Source organism: Amphiprion ocellaris, chromosome 1 (genome assembly GCF_022539595.1).
Source record: "Amphiprion ocellaris isolate individual 3 ecotype Okinawa chromosome 1, ASM2253959v1, whole genome shotgun sequence".
Classification (NCBI taxonomy): Eukaryota; Metazoa; Chordata; class Actinopteri; family Pomacentridae; genus Amphiprion; species Amphiprion ocellaris.
This window is the reverse complement of record NC_072766.1, coordinates 27,126,953-27,142,363: the sequence shown is the minus strand read 5'-3', so window position 1 is coordinate 27,142,363 and position 15,411 is coordinate 27,126,953. Positions and strand designations below refer to the sequence as shown.

Here is a 15,411-nt window from a genome sequence, read left to right as displayed (position 1 = left end):
GGAATGGGATGTCACTTATGTTCATATGCAAGTCAAGGCAGGTGAGCGAATGCTTTTGGTAATATAGTGTACATCTATGTATGTATGTATGTATGTATGTATGTGTGTATGTGTGTATGTGTGTATATATATATATATATATATATATATATATATACATATATATATATATATATATATATATATATATATATATATATATACATATATATATATATATATATATATATGAGTGAAATGTGGAAAGATGTGTAGTTCAAATCAAAAAAATACTTGGCAAAGATGAGAAGCTGCTGGAGACTGAACTGAAAAGGGGGCAGCAGTGTACAGAGGATGTGAGTCTTGATTCTGAAAGCACTGAACTTCTCCTGCCTGATAATGGGAAACATGTAAATCACAGCGATGTAATGAGGATTCTTCCAACCAACTCAGAGAGCTGGAAAGGAGAGTTTCTCTTCTGGTAAATTCTACGATGAACTTGAGGTTAATGTAAAAAGTAAATGGGATTTGGAGGTGGTCATTGTATCACAGTTAAGGAATGGAAATGACTAAGCAGGTCTAGCAGATCCTGATTTCTGCATGTCTCTGTAATTGTGGCTTCAGAATTTGAGATTGTGAATTATCGGGTGTTTTTGTTTAATGTGTTTTATTTGTCAGTGCTGAAGGTATTATTGACTCACTGGGTGTTCTTTCATTTAATTCAATATGCTTTATTGAGAATACATGAACAGTAGGTTGAATATATTGCTAAAGAATCAAGGATGATGTAATAAAAAAAATGTCTGAAACCTCAGTGCATTTCTGACTGGATTTGGGATGTAAAAGACATTCATTATTTCATGTCAATGATCAGTAAGTAACAGTATAATTGTGTCCTGCATGCTTTGGTTGATGTTTATCTCTGGATGTTAAAACTGGACATGTAGAATTGTGCATGGAGGACCTCTATGGGATGCTTGTCCCATCTAGTGGAGTCCTGAGAGTGGAACCTCTGCTCTACTCTGCCTCACCACTAGATGGAAGTGTAATCCTACTGTTGCCTCTACTGTTTGACCAACTTCTTCCCAGCAGATAGGTCACACTGAAACATAACAGGACTGTCTCTTTAAGGATGTTTTAAAGCAACAGGGACACCATTTTGACGATGTCTAACACTGTAAATTCGTCATTATATTGGTCACTGATGGATGGACAAATGCTGAAGCATAGTAACAAACTAAGACTTTCAGACATCAGTGAAAAGCTGACTGTATTTCAGTCGTGTTTTGATGTATTATATACTGGATTGTGTATAGTATAATTCTATAATGATTTTATTTACTGCTTACTACAAAAAATATCAAAAATAGATAATTTATTGTGATACATTAGGTTGCCTATCAGTATACAGTAGTTAATAATAATAATAATAATAATAATAATAATAATAATAATAATAATAATAATAATAACAATAATAATGTAATAATGCAGTTATATAATACCTATTATTATGTACTGGGGCATTCTACACATTTGGTACTTTTGGTACTTTAATTACATTTTGATGCAAATTTTTATGTACCTAAAAATGGTTCCTCAAAGAACCAATTAATGCTAAAATTCTTTGGAGCACCATTCATGGTGCCTATAATTTGCATACATCACAGACCACTCTTGAAACAAAAGTTGTCCAAAGAACATCAAGAAATATCCTAAATGTCACCAAACAGGGGTGTTAACTGTACAATTTTTCATGCAACTACAAAAAGACAGATATCAAAAGGGACAGGTAGTTTCATCAGATACATCGACACATCGCCAACACACACCGAAATAAATGCTTTGTTGCTTCTAACAGAAATGTTTTTATTGTTTTCATTGTTGAAATATACACATGACACAACAACAACTTCATCTGAGTACACAGCTTTATACAGCATTTCATGTGAATAACCTGTAACTCAGAGATAAGGTCTCTCCCCTGAAAATTTCAACATCATTTACATCCTGATTCACTCCTGCCTTGGCTGAAGAAGCCTCTTGGATGAAGGTGAAACTTCTTCAGGGGTCTGCAAGAGTTTCTGAGATGTTTGGGCCTAACACAGTGACTTCAGTCCTGACTGGATTTAGTAGCGGGAAAGTACAGGTCATCCAGGTCTTTATGTCCTTAAGGCAATCTTGCAGCCTGGCTAGCTGATTAGTTTCATCTGGTTTCCTAGATAAAAACAACGAGTGTCATCAGCATAACAATGGAAATTACAGAATACAGTGCTTCTCAATAATACTGCCTAAAGGAAGCACGTATAATGTGAACAGTATCGGTCCTGACTCCTGAGACAGAACTCTGAGGAGCTCCAGCCCACTGGCTAAAAAACAAAATTTACATTCCAACCACCGGGCTTAACTCTTGCGTCTCCTTTTGCCAAACGGAAGCTACATCACTGTGTTCCAACAGCTCTGTTTTTTGTCTCATCTGACCACAATCTTTATTTTTTGTCCAGGTGAGCTTTTGCAAAAGCTTGGCCAACTTTGGTGTGACTGTCCTTGGGAAGTGGAGTCCTCTTTGGTTAGTGTCCATGGAGACCAGCTTTGTTCAGTTTTTGCCCCGAGATATTGCTACAACAAGTGCTCAGATTCATCAGATTGGTCTTATAGATAATCCTTGGCTATTTCTTGGCCTCCTACTCTACAATTCTTTATAGCTCAGGGGCCACTTTTGGCCTTCGAAGACAACATTTGAGATTTTTCACAGTGTGGAACTACTTGTTGAACTGTGGCAACAGAGACTTGAAAACATGTGGATATGGCATTATAACCTTTTCTCTAATCTAGAACATGATAGAAATGACCAGGACCATTTAGGACAGTAGAAGCTACATTTTCTGAGGTCAGTGACTTACTAGCTGGTATGTTGACAAAACCAGTGGTTATTGTAAAGGCACTTGGATGAATATTGACTTACCACTGTCTGGTATGACCGAGTTTACCAGTAAATTGTAGGTAAACTGTGTAGATAGATACATTTCGTTTTACACTTTCTTATCAAATCCAGCATGAAAAATTCTGATTATGCTCATTAGTCGATGAAAGTAAACATATTAAATTTATTCAGGGAGTCTTTGCCTATCTGAAATTACTCAAATCAATCATAATTGTACAGGTTGGAAATTATTGACAAGGATGTTATTCATGATGCCCAGTTTCCTACTTAACTCTTGGAAAAAATGAGGTAGCAAAGCATCAGGAAATTAAATTATTGTTCCTTACAGTTGCTGCTTATGAATGAAAGGTCAGTGAAGACCTAATATAGGTAACAATAATACATTTTTCATTGCTATAAATTCAGTTACTGAAACTTGTTGTCATCATTTTCTGAGTGGAAGGGTGTCTGACTGATGAGTTATTGTCAGATCGAGACTTGCAGGTCAAAGCCACAGACCACAGGAAAATAAATACACCTGAAAGAGAAAAGACAGATTGAATTTCTCAGCAAATCATCAAAGTCCAGTGCATATCGTTTATGAGGAGCATTCACATACTGACCTTGCAGGGAGTTCAATATTGTGAATACATACAACCCAGGAAGGGAAATGTATGTAATGTATGTGGTGCTGGCTAAGCCCCAAGTTAGGCCCATCACACAACTGAGGCCCAGCAGTGTGGCGCCGTCCTTCCATAACCTGCTCCATTTCTCTTTGCTCGTCTTCTTCCAGTCACTGCCGCTTTTAAAACCTCCGTTACCTTCTCTTAGCCCCCAGAGCTTAAACACCACCACCCCCAGCATGCAGGAATTACACAGTATCACCAGGCAGGGGAAGACCACAGTGGTGATGAAACTGACTAATACTGCCTGCTGTTTGAATTCGCTGCTCATCCAGCACCTGCCCATCAGTAAAAAACAAAAAAACCAAAACAGAAATTAAAGTCAGGAAGAACAGTTTTTAATGAGACTCTGTTTGAAATTCAGATATCCTTTTTTGTGGGCAGTAAATAAATCACAGCACAGTTAAAATCACAATATGTCTTTGCAGAGCATTCAAACCTATTGTGTGATTGCATTTTTAAAAATATAACAGTGATGGTTTCTTACATGTGTACGTTTGAAGTCTGGTTGCCTTCATCCTCAAGTTGTAGGCTGTATTTGCCATAAACACCTGAAATCCCACAAACCACTGCAACTAGTGTAGGAAGACCTGAAAAAAGCGAACAGAATTCAACAGAAATAATAAATTCAAGGATACATTTCACCAGAATAGTTTTCAATGTCAAGAAACTTGCATTGTTCCAGACTTCATCAATAACCGTGTCTTTATCATGGTACAAAATGAGACAGAAATCCTAGAACCTCACGGAAAAATATTGCTTCACTGTACTAACTGTGGTCAGAAACTTAAACGACTCTAAGTTTTAAAAAAAAAAAAACTTTGGTGTGAAAATATGAACATAGGACTCGGAATACCGAACAGACATTTTAGTTGAAGGCGGAACTTGCAGGCTGAAATATCCACAATATTTAATTCACAAAGCATGATATTTTTTGTCAATCATCTTTTCAAAAGTTAATGAAAGATTTTGTTTATTTTAGGCGACATAAAGGCAGAAATCCTGATGAAAAAGTAGACATTTTGAACAGTGCTTTTCACAACAGCGGAGCCAGCCTTAATTTTAGCATGCATGTTGTGCAGGTGAAGAGACTTTAGTGCTGCATCTGTAAAGAGAAAATGTGGTGGTGGGGCATTTAAGACTGGAGGATGATGTTCTAAGATACAGGGAAGTTCGGGCTGTTATATCTAAGTCAGGACTGGGAGATAGTGATAACAGGTTTGGTTCCTCCTGTACACACAATTCCACCATCTGCAGGAACTTCTGGTTCCAGTTAAAACAAAGATCACAGATGCATCAGAGATTCAGCTCAATGAAAACAAAAATTGCACTTTTTTTGTCTGCAACATGGTGTTGCTTTATATTAGACAAGCAAGATATGACTGATCCTGGGTGATCATCATCCATCAGTTTCCATTATGAGCAAGGAGTACAACTCCAGTATTTACTATGTTTTAATACTAGCTGCGTTACATCCTTATTTGTGACAGTAAACTATATACTTATGTAACACAATCTTACCAAACCTGGGTGACTAGCAAAGACACCTGCCTTGCTCTCCTTTGGTTCTCCTCAGAACAAAAGAAAAAATCCTCACTAATGCCAGTTATTTCTCCTCATCCTCATGTGTTCCTGTTCTATATGACTCATAATTGTGATGCTGTCTGCCATATACACTACCGTTCAAAAGTTTGGGGGTCACCCAGACAATTTCCGCTTTTCTGTGAAAACTCACACTTTTATTCACTTGCTAACATAATTGCACAAGTGTTTTCTAATCATCAATTAGCCTTTCAACACCATTAGCTAACACAATGTAGCATTAGAACACAGGAGTGATGGTTGCTGGAAATGTTCCTCTGTACCCCTATGGAGATATTCCATTAAAAATCAGGCGTATCCAGCGAGAATAGTCATTTACCACATTAACAATGTCTAGACTGTATTTCAGATTAATTTAATGTTATCTTCATAGAAAAAATGTTTTTTTTTAAATAAGGAGATTTATAGGTGACCCCAAACTTTTGAACAGTAGTTTATGCATAAATGCGCATTTTGAACCTCTTTAGTGTCAAAGCTGCCACACTGACTGCAATCCATATTTCTTATTGTTAAAGTGGAGCTTGTCTGACAGCTAAGTTTTGCTTACTGATTCAACCCTATCATGAAATCTACTCTAAATGTTACTGTAATATATATATATATATATATATATATATATATATATATATATATATATATATATATATGCTACTGCTATTGGACAGCATTAGAGTGAAACAGTGTCCCAACCAAAACTCCACCACTCACCCCATCCCACCAAGCTGAGTTTCAGCAGGTATCTCTTGACGTAGATATTAAAGACTCGGATGAGGAGAAGGTAGAGGTGAAACCCCTCCAGAGCGGTCCAGCTGAAAGTGGCCAGCACAGACCAGTGCAAAAAGAAACCGAGAATCCGACAAACCACACTGTCCTCATTCTCGCTTAGCAGCCGAACCCAGAAACAGCATAGCAGGAAGCTGATGTGGAGGCAGAGCAACGCCCCAGTGAGCTGCATATGCACACTGATGGCCTTCTCAGGACGTCGCCGACTAAAAGAGAAACAACAGTAGATCATTATTGTTTTCAGACACAGGCTGACCTATTCAATAGAATCCACAACACCTCAACACAGTCCAGTGAATTCCTGCTTTTTAAAGAAACACTTGCTACTCTACTGATGCCACATTCTGTCCTGGTTCCTTTTTCTCAGGCTTTTGGGCATATGATAATGAGAAGCAGCACCTTTACAGCTTAAATGTGCTCTAAATTCTCACAGACTTGACAGACATCACAGCTGTATTTGTCAGGGCATCTGCATCTGCATCTGCCCCTCACCTGACCTCCTTTTACCTCCCTCTTTCTGTGCTCCCTCTCTGTCCCCTCACCACTCTACTCTCTTCTGTCTGAGCCGCTCTCCCGTGGCTGGCACTAATCTGCAATTAATCATCAGGAACTCCAGACAGCTGAGGATCAGCACACCTGGTTCATCAACCACTCCAGAAAGACCGGCTCATCACTCCACTCCCTGTCAGATCGTAAACTGAGCTCAAGCTTACTGCTGTCCGCTCCTGCCCTGTCTGCTTTGTCTGACCCGGCCACATGCCGGGAACCTGGACCCCCTCCTCCCCATAGAGGACTTGGACCCCTGACTGCTCTGTCTGACCCGCCTGCTCAATCAGTTGAGCTACCGAAATGCCGGTGTGTTGCCATTTTAAAGAAAAGTGAATCTGAATTCATGTTTCAGTCATATTTGTTCGGCTTCTCATTGGATCACTCCCTGTTTGTGACATTACACTCTTTATGCATTTTAGTAAAATGCCAAAAGTCTGGAAAACCAACACCTTTAAATCACAGGCCAACATTTGACAGAAAACACAACCAACAACTCCACAGCCGTGCAATAAATAGTTACAGAAGTGTACAACCAGATTCTGTCCCTATTTCCCAGAATTTTGTTTCCCTGAAGCATCAATGCTTGTTTGTGTACATTTTGTGAGGGGGCTGAGCAACTATGTGTATACATCTTCTACATAGTCTGCAGAATAGAATGGTCTGACTGCACCTGTTTACCATTCTGCTGTAAGAGAAAGAAGAATGTTTGTGTTTCTTTAAACTGATCACGACTGTTCTGGACAGAGCTAAGCCAAAGGGTGTAGCAATCAAGTTTTTGCAAAATAGTGACGGGGATAAAAGTTTTGGTAGAGCACCAACTCAGGCCGCCGAATGCACAATCGAAACCCTCAGCAAACTTCAAAATTTCTAGTATGGTAGTATGGTATGTGGTTTCCTGCGCCTACATCCGGTATGTTACAGTGGAGCACATGCTTTATGGGTGCAAATGCCACGAAGCAGTGAGTCACCAAATTGATTTATGGCAGGCCAAGTCTTAACTCTGCCTGCTTTCTGTCCCATATGTCATGTGTATTTTCACTTCTATAAAATAATAATAATAATTTAAAAAATCTTAAAGTGACAGAAATAGCTAAGCAGTAAAAAAAAAAAAACAAAAAAAAAAAAACAAAACAATAATGAGAGCTGAAGACATTCTGGAACTGAGTGTTTCAGAAAGCTACGGAAAGTGTCAGGGGCAGTTTCCGTTTAAGTCTGACTTCAGAAAAGTGTGTGGGTTTGGTTGCTATTCAGGCACTCTAGCTGAAGCACACTGATGCTATAAGTCGTGACTGTTTATTGACTAGACACTGCTGTTTTCAGATTAAAAAATCATAAAACTTCTGTGGCCTCAGAGACCTTTTGGGTTTCACTTTTATGGGTGACTGTCAAAATTCTGTGAAAATTACTTCACACGGACAGAGCAGATAATTGTGTGGTTTCTCATAATGAGTATCAGATACAAGCCAAAGCTTCACTGCATGCACCCCTGTGTAGAGAAGGCTTCTGTAGGTTAGAAATTGTTTCTCTAGCAACGTCTGATGACAAGCCAAAGTGTAAATTAAACACAGGTTATAAATGTTGAGAGATGTTACTTGCTGCTTTGCAAAAGTGTAATTTGAGATTGAGAAAAATGCACACCAACCACAATCTTCATATTGTTTCAGTTCAATGAGTAAAGACCTATTGAATCTAACGGTATATATTGTATGATACGAATACGACTCAGGTATAACAGTTATAAGTCAAATTTTAAAAAAAAGAACTCACTGTAGGCAAATATAGATGATCAAGCTGATAAATGTGAAGATGATGGAAAGAGCTGATCCAACGTAGGCGATATAGTTAAGATATACAGCATTCCTTTTATCCAGAGATAACACTGGGTTCTGGAAAAAAAAAAAACAAGATAAAATTTAATTTAAATGCAGGGTAAGGAGACTGTAGCCTCTTAGCTGAAGCATATATCTGAAATAAATCTCTGACCTGTGCGTCTCTGCTTTCCAAATTCTGTGCATGACAAGTTTGTGTCCAAATACATATTATGAAATAACAAAAATGTGCCTTCAGGTAGTGATAGTAAATTATTGCTTGAATTATTGTATTTCAAAACTATATGGTTTCAAATGTTCTTATATGAAAAGGAATGTGCTGGAATGTTCTATTCTACACAGTCTGGATAGTTAGCTAATGACAATGTTTGATATATTGACATTTTTAGGTGATAAACCAGTTAGCTGAGCAAGGTAAAATGTTTGGCTTACACTACCGTTCCAAAGTTTGGGGTCACCCAGACAATTTCATGTTTTCCATAATAACTCACTTTTATTCATGTGTTAACATAATTGCACAAGGTTTTTGTAATCATCAATTAGTCTGTCGACACCATTAGCTAACACAATGTAGCATTAGAACACAGGAGTGATGGTTGCTGGAAATGTTCCTCTGTACCCCTATGGAGGTATTCCATTAAAAATCTGTTGTTTTTAGCTAGAATAGTCATTTACCACATTAACAATGTCTAGACTACATTTCTTTCTTGAATTTTTTTTTTTTTTTTTTTGCCTTTTTCAGCTTTATTTGATAGGTGCAGTGAGAGACGGATAGGAAAGGAGGGAGAAGAGTTGGGGGAAGACATGCAGCAAGGGGCCGCAAGCGGGAATCGAACTCGGGCCGCTGCGTCGGGTAAGCCCCTCTACACGGGTTACCCATTTCACCCGCTGAACTATCCGGGAGCCCGACTGTGTATCTGATCAATTTAATGTTGCCTTCATCGAAAAAAAAAAACTGCTTTTCTGTCGAAAATAAGGACATTTCTAAGTGACACCAAACTTTTGAATGGCAATGTATGCTAGAGTGCATCCATCCATTTAAAGTAAAATATTATTATAATTAACATATTAAGACCAAATGTGTGGTAAAAATGTCGTCATCCTACCACAAGCACAGCAAAGAAGCTCAGGTGGTTGCAACTGCAAGTAAATTCCGATCCGGTGTGACTGGTGTCACAACCATCTGTGCTCCAGTGACCTAACACCAACACATAAAGTGAAAATTTGAGTTTTCTTTTTTGTTAAACTATAAAAAATCCTGCAGGCTGGCTTATAACCCACCTGTTCCATCGTCTTGCTCCGACTCCTGCCAAAACACACAAGTTCCATTTCCAACCTGAGACATATTTTCAAAGTGTAAATCCAAAGTAAGAGGAAAAAAAGTTAATATAGTTTCAGTGTGCTGCTAGACTGTAAAACATCATTAAAGAATTTAGTCAAATCAACAAATTTTTTTCTGGTTTACTCGTAAACATGTGAGGGTTTTCCTAGTTTACATTGAACTGAAATCCTAATATAATTTTCTTTTATATTTTAGATCACTAAAATTTCAAATCACAAGTTCTTAAAACTTGAGGCACTTTGGCCTTAAAAAGATGAGCTGAATGAATGTACAGCTGAGACTTCCATCAACTCATTAAAGTAAGTTCATAAGGAACAAAAGAAGCATATAAACTGACATTATTATGGAGTCAAAACTCCCCAGAGAGAACAGACATGCTGGATGCTTGCTGTGAGTCTTGGTTAAATTCAGTTTCAATACACTACCATTCAAAAGTTTGAGGTCATCCAGACAGTTTTTTGTTTTCCATGAAAACTCACACTTTTATTCATGTGCTAGCATAATTGCACAATGGTTTTCTAATCATCAATTAGCTTTTCAATGCAATTAGCTAACACAATGTACCATTAGAACACAGGAGTGATGGTTGCTGGAAATGTTCCTCTGTACCCCTATGGAGATATTCCATTAAAAATCAGCTATTTCCAGCTTGAATAGTCATTTACCACATTAACAATGTCTAGACTGTATTTCTGATTAATTTAATGTTATCTTTATTGAAAAAAATGCTTCTCTTTCAAAAATAAGGACATTTCTAGGTGACCCCAAACTTCTGAGGAGAAGTCTTATTTCTATATCAGCACACTCAAAGAAATTCTAACTGTGACAAAGGTTACAAGTGAATTTATCTCACTTTCACTGGTAGCAGCCTCATAGTCTGTCTTTGTACTGACTCTGGTCAAAAAATGGCTCAGTGTTAGATGGAGGTGACACTCTTCACACTTCTAAATGGAAACATCTGTCTGTAAACACTGTGTCACTAGTTGATTCAACCAAGTGTTTGAAGTTTATTGAACTTGAACTTGAAGTTCAGCAAATTCAGTTTATCTAGTTTTACACTTTCACAACCCACAAGATGACACTGAAGAAATTATTCAGCCTAAGTGCAGCTAATTAACATTTTTCAGGCAGCAGAGGAACTTGCATTTCCATGCTGACTGAACTTGTTGAATGACACAATTTTCTGTGCAGTACAGGTGACTTTGTTATTTTACCGGTTCATCGTGCCTGAAGATTAACCTGATGGGCTGTGAGAGGTTCCTGACTGGAGAATATCCTGCTCTCACCATCAGGACTAACCCCCCCAAAACAGTGCCTGGTATGTGAGCAGGCTGGGGCCGTATTCCCCGTCTTTTTCCCTGAGGGGGGCGTGTCAGCTGTAATAACAGGATGCAGAGTGGGCACATGACATTATTGGTGAGGTTAGACGTTAATTACAAGTAAACCATCTTTTAAACATGGTGGAAGAATTTCATCGATATTAGCTACAGTATCAACCTTTCCTTGTTTTTCAAAGTACATAACAGCTGACTGAGGGGATGCATGGGAATCAATGTAAATCAGTGAGGGATGTTGCTTTGGATAATTATTAATATAAATAAGGCACTCTTTCTGCTGTACATTTACATCCACTGACCTTAAAACAAGTGCTGTTGATCACCGTGGCAACCACCAGGACCTTGTCACCGGCCACACCTCCTTTGCTTTTCTTGAGAGCTGATGATGGGATGTGAGCTCGATGTCGAGGTGTAGGCCAAGCTTCACACTACAGGTTTGTACATATATTAGGTAGATTGTGCATCAAGAAAAACGTACTGAAATAATACAAAAAAATATTGTTGGAAATGAATTCATTAATTTCAAAGAAACAGAATATTGCCTGAAATGAAACATTCTACAGTACATGAATGATGAAGACAACAAACCTGTTTTGCTAATATGTATTTCAGATATTTCTATATTTTTCCATTAAAATTCAATTGACCTCAGAATATGGCCTCACCTCTTGTGATGAGTTCACCATATCACGAACGAAGTCTAGAATATGACGATGTCCTCTTCTGAGGTCACAGGTGGCAACTCTGTCCTCATAACACCTACCAACATACATTTAACATACTTCAGCACTCTGAACACAGAGCTACACAGTTAAACTTATTGTAGTGTTGTGCTACTATATTAAGTATTGATTAATTTTATTTGAACAAACAACACAATTAAGTCTACTTCAGGCTATACGCAGCATCACTGCTCTGTGAAAATGTTTGATTAATAGTTATTGTACAGTGTTGTTCATAATTTAGTGAATCTTTGGCTAATGAAGTCATTTAAAAACACTGTGGTATAATCAGACATGCTATTTTGTTGCTGAAAGGTTATTAGCTTGGAGAAACATCTCCTTAACAACAACAAACAAGTGTGTGAAAATGGTCAATTATTTGAATAGCTGTTTATCATATTTCAGGCTCTCACAGTCATGTTTAATGCTATTGCACAATTTATAAACAGCAAGAAGCTATCACATTTATCCATAAGCTCGAGAAGAAGATGCATCATCACTTAAAAACAGGAGTGTTAACTCTGAAGTTGAGCCTTGTAATGCATGTTGTCCAATACGGTAGAAAGTGTTTAAAACTACTATTTTTAAATAATTACTCCAAACCAGTTGAGGATGATCTCGTAAGATCCCTCCGTATTTGCATACATTCACATTTAATTATTTTTTTCATATCTTGAAAAATTGCATTTTAAATCCAAAATTGTAGTTGATATGTACACTAAAAATTTTGGGTCACTTAGAAATGTTCTTATTTTTGAAAGAAAAGCAGTTTTTTTCAATGAAGATAACATTAAATTAATCTGAATTACAGTCTAGACATTGTTAATGTGGTAAATGACTATTCTTGCTGGATACGGCTGATTTTTAATGAAATATCTCCATAGGGCTACAGAGGAACATTTCCAGCAACCATCACTCCTGTGTTCTAATGCTACATTGTGTTAGCTAATGGTGTTGACAGACTAATTGATGATAAGAAAACCCTTGTGCAGTTATGTTAGCACAGTGTAATTGTGAATTTTGATCGGAAAACATGAAATTGTCTGGGTTACCCCAAACTTTTGAACGGTAGTGTAACTGACACCTATGGAGTATCTGTTTCAACCTCTTTGTTATGATCCTGCTCCAGCCCCTGCCCTTCTTCCCCCTTCTTCCTCTTTTTCCTCCTTTCTCCCTTGGTTCCTGATCTGTTTCTGTTTTGACCTGTCTCTCTGGCTCTCTGTCTGTTATCTCTCTCCCTCTCGTCTCCCCCCTCTGCCAGCTTGTCCTCTATCCAGCCCCATCCCAGCTTTCGTTCTGTTTCTAGACTCCCCGACCCTGCTTCCTTGTCAGTTTTTGTTCCCCTTTTTGTGAGTATTCCCCATCTGGTTAGTGTGTCTTATTGTATTCGGATTAGTTTTCCATTGTTCTCGCCTTGTTAAGTTTATCTCTAGATTTCGTAGGGTTAGTGATTATTTCTCAGATAGCCAGTTTAGTTTTGTTCTTCCCCGCTGCTCAGTTTTCCTTATCTGCATCTGCTTTTGTTCTCGTTAGTAAAATAAAATTAGTATTGCCTATTTCCCTCGTGCCTGCCAGTTTCTGTGCCTGCATTTGGGTTCTCAGACTGCCCCTCGTAACACTCTTATTCTACAAGAACCATAAAGGGAAACATTCTCTGTATAACTGTAATGTTAGAGAATACTTAAAGTGTCATCTGTATTGCTTTTGTCATTTTTTTATTAGTGAAAATGAAACTTTCCAATGTGGACATCACGTATCAATGCTTATATTCTGCTCATCAGGAACATGTTTGTCAATTTAGTGAAAAAATATTACAGATTTTTTTATGAGATTTTTTTTTTCATTTCTGGCTGTCAACAGTATTTTCTGATATAAGGAGTGATTAAAAAAAAGATCAGTAAGACCCCAGTTAAAGCCTTTGACTCTAAAATGTCAACAAAATGAGAAAAGAATTCTGAACCTGACTTTATCCAAGTTTTAAATTTCTGTTTTGAAAAAGTTTGCTCATTTAAAGTTTTCTCAATACCTGATTTTCATTGTAAAGCACAACGTTTCAGAAGACAGATAACAAAAACTCAAGTGGAAAAGTTTAATGGTGATGAAATATTTACCCTATTCGCCTGTAGTATTTTGCCTTAAAGTACATGTTGAACTGTTTACTATTTGTGTCCACGACAGTTGAGCATCTCCCTTAAAGAAGTAGATTTTAAAAAATCCTGTTGAAAAGGTTTCGGTCTAAACAATTTCCCCTCTGGGATCAATAAAGTATTTCTGATTCTGAATAGCTAAAAAAAAAATCTAACTCCCTAACCGTTTTTAAACAGTTATGGCATTTAGTATCCACTGTATGCGTTACCTGGTCCAACCGGTATGATGCTTTTGACAGTCATTGATGAGATTGTCACAGAGGTCTGTCAAAGTGCCACAGACAAAAATTTCAAATTAACACAACCAACTGAAGGACACTGGATACAAGACTGGCAGCTGAATAAGATTGAAAACTTCAACATATCTCACTCCAGAGAACCAGGAGAGGTCAGATCACTCTTCATTACTTACGCTGTTTTATAGCTGTAGTAGCTTCCCCTTGACCTGGGACCAGAGAACCTTGAGGGATTTTATTTTCCTCTTGGTTCGGTGATCCACGACCTTGATGTATTAACAGTTAAGAATCACCTCACAGGTTTGAACACAACAATCATATGTGAAATATACTCACCACCAGCTTGGGATGTAGAAAAGCCGACAAGTGTGATTAAACAAAGAGCAATCCACATTGTGTCCCTCGGTTCCTACCCTGTCAAAGTTCCACACACAGCGTGTTTCTGCTTGGTTGAGGTTTGCTTAATGAGGTGAGCTGCAAGTTTCACATCTACATATGCCGCATGTTGTTGGCGGAGCAGACACGAACAGCTCAGAACAGGAAATGATTCATCTCAGATGTCTATTCTATTATATCGAAATGATTTATGAAGCTACTGCTGTAAATTTCAGGGGGAAATGCCATTAAAACAGTAAAACATTACATTGTGGATTTACAGAGTAGATTAGATCAGCATGGGAGCCTCATGTGAAGGCAACTCAGATCGTTTTTGAAATCTTAAAGAGTCGTGACATTTAAACTATCATGACTGGTTGTTGATAGAAAGAGATACTATCAATATTCTGTTGAAAATAGAACTCCAACAGTAGACGCTGGTGAAAAGAAAGAGGAACTTTCCAAATGTGACTGTTTTCCGATATACGCAAGAGAGAAGAAACAGCCAAGTCATAATGGTCAAAAAGAACTGACACTTAGAACTTGTTGGGGAAGTGAAATTCAGACTTTACATTGGATGTTTTGTGAAGTTGGTAGCATGTGAAGGCAAATGAAAATTCAAATCACACCAGAATTCTTTTTAAACTCTTTAATATATAAAATAATATATTGATTATTACAAAAAATAAGCTTAATAAAGGAAACTTTTTTTTTACTTGAACAGACTAAAAGCTAAACAAAATAAGTGATTACATTTTTAAAGTGAATCATAGTTGCCTCAAGTTAAAGACATTTTCAAACAACACATCATGAGGCTTACATGTGGGAGTTACTGTTACCATGGTTACATGAAGGGCTTTCCATCACTTATATATATTTATCTCGCTAACTGATGGCAGGAAAG

The 15,411-nt window shown here is 37.6% G+C and overlaps 1 protein-coding gene across 3 annotated transcripts; it reads right to left on the bottom strand.

Annotated features, from left to right (window-relative positions):
- Positions 1-1,823: 1,823 nt before the first annotated feature.
- adgrg3 (adhesion G protein-coupled receptor G3) lies at positions 1,824-14,803 on the bottom strand. Of its 3 annotated transcripts, XM_023268171.3 has the most exons (13): positions 14,469-14,803; positions 14,309-14,398; positions 14,106-14,160; positions 11,693-11,786; positions 11,327-11,455; positions 10,905-11,066; positions 9,630-9,684; positions 9,455-9,546; positions 8,287-8,405; positions 5,896-6,176; positions 4,073-4,175; positions 3,526-3,863; positions 1,824-3,440 (listed from the first exon to the last, which is right to left on the bottom strand). In XM_023268171.3, the coding sequence occupies exons 1-13, from the start codon at positions 14,524-14,526 to the stop codon at positions 3,325-3,327; spliced, it is 1,692 nt and encodes a 563-aa protein (XP_023123939.2). In that variant the 5' UTR covers positions 14,527-14,803; the 3' UTR covers positions 1,824-3,324. The 3 variants fall into 3 exon arrangements, with proteins under 3 accessions (XP_023123939.2, XP_023123940.2, XP_035803101.2); XM_023268172.3 differs by lacking the exon at positions 14,309-14,398 and having other exon boundaries at positions 14,469-14,800; XM_035947208.2 differs by lacking the exons at positions 14,106-14,160; positions 14,309-14,398 and having other exon boundaries at positions 14,469-14,796.
- Positions 14,804-15,411: the final 608 nt, after the last annotated feature.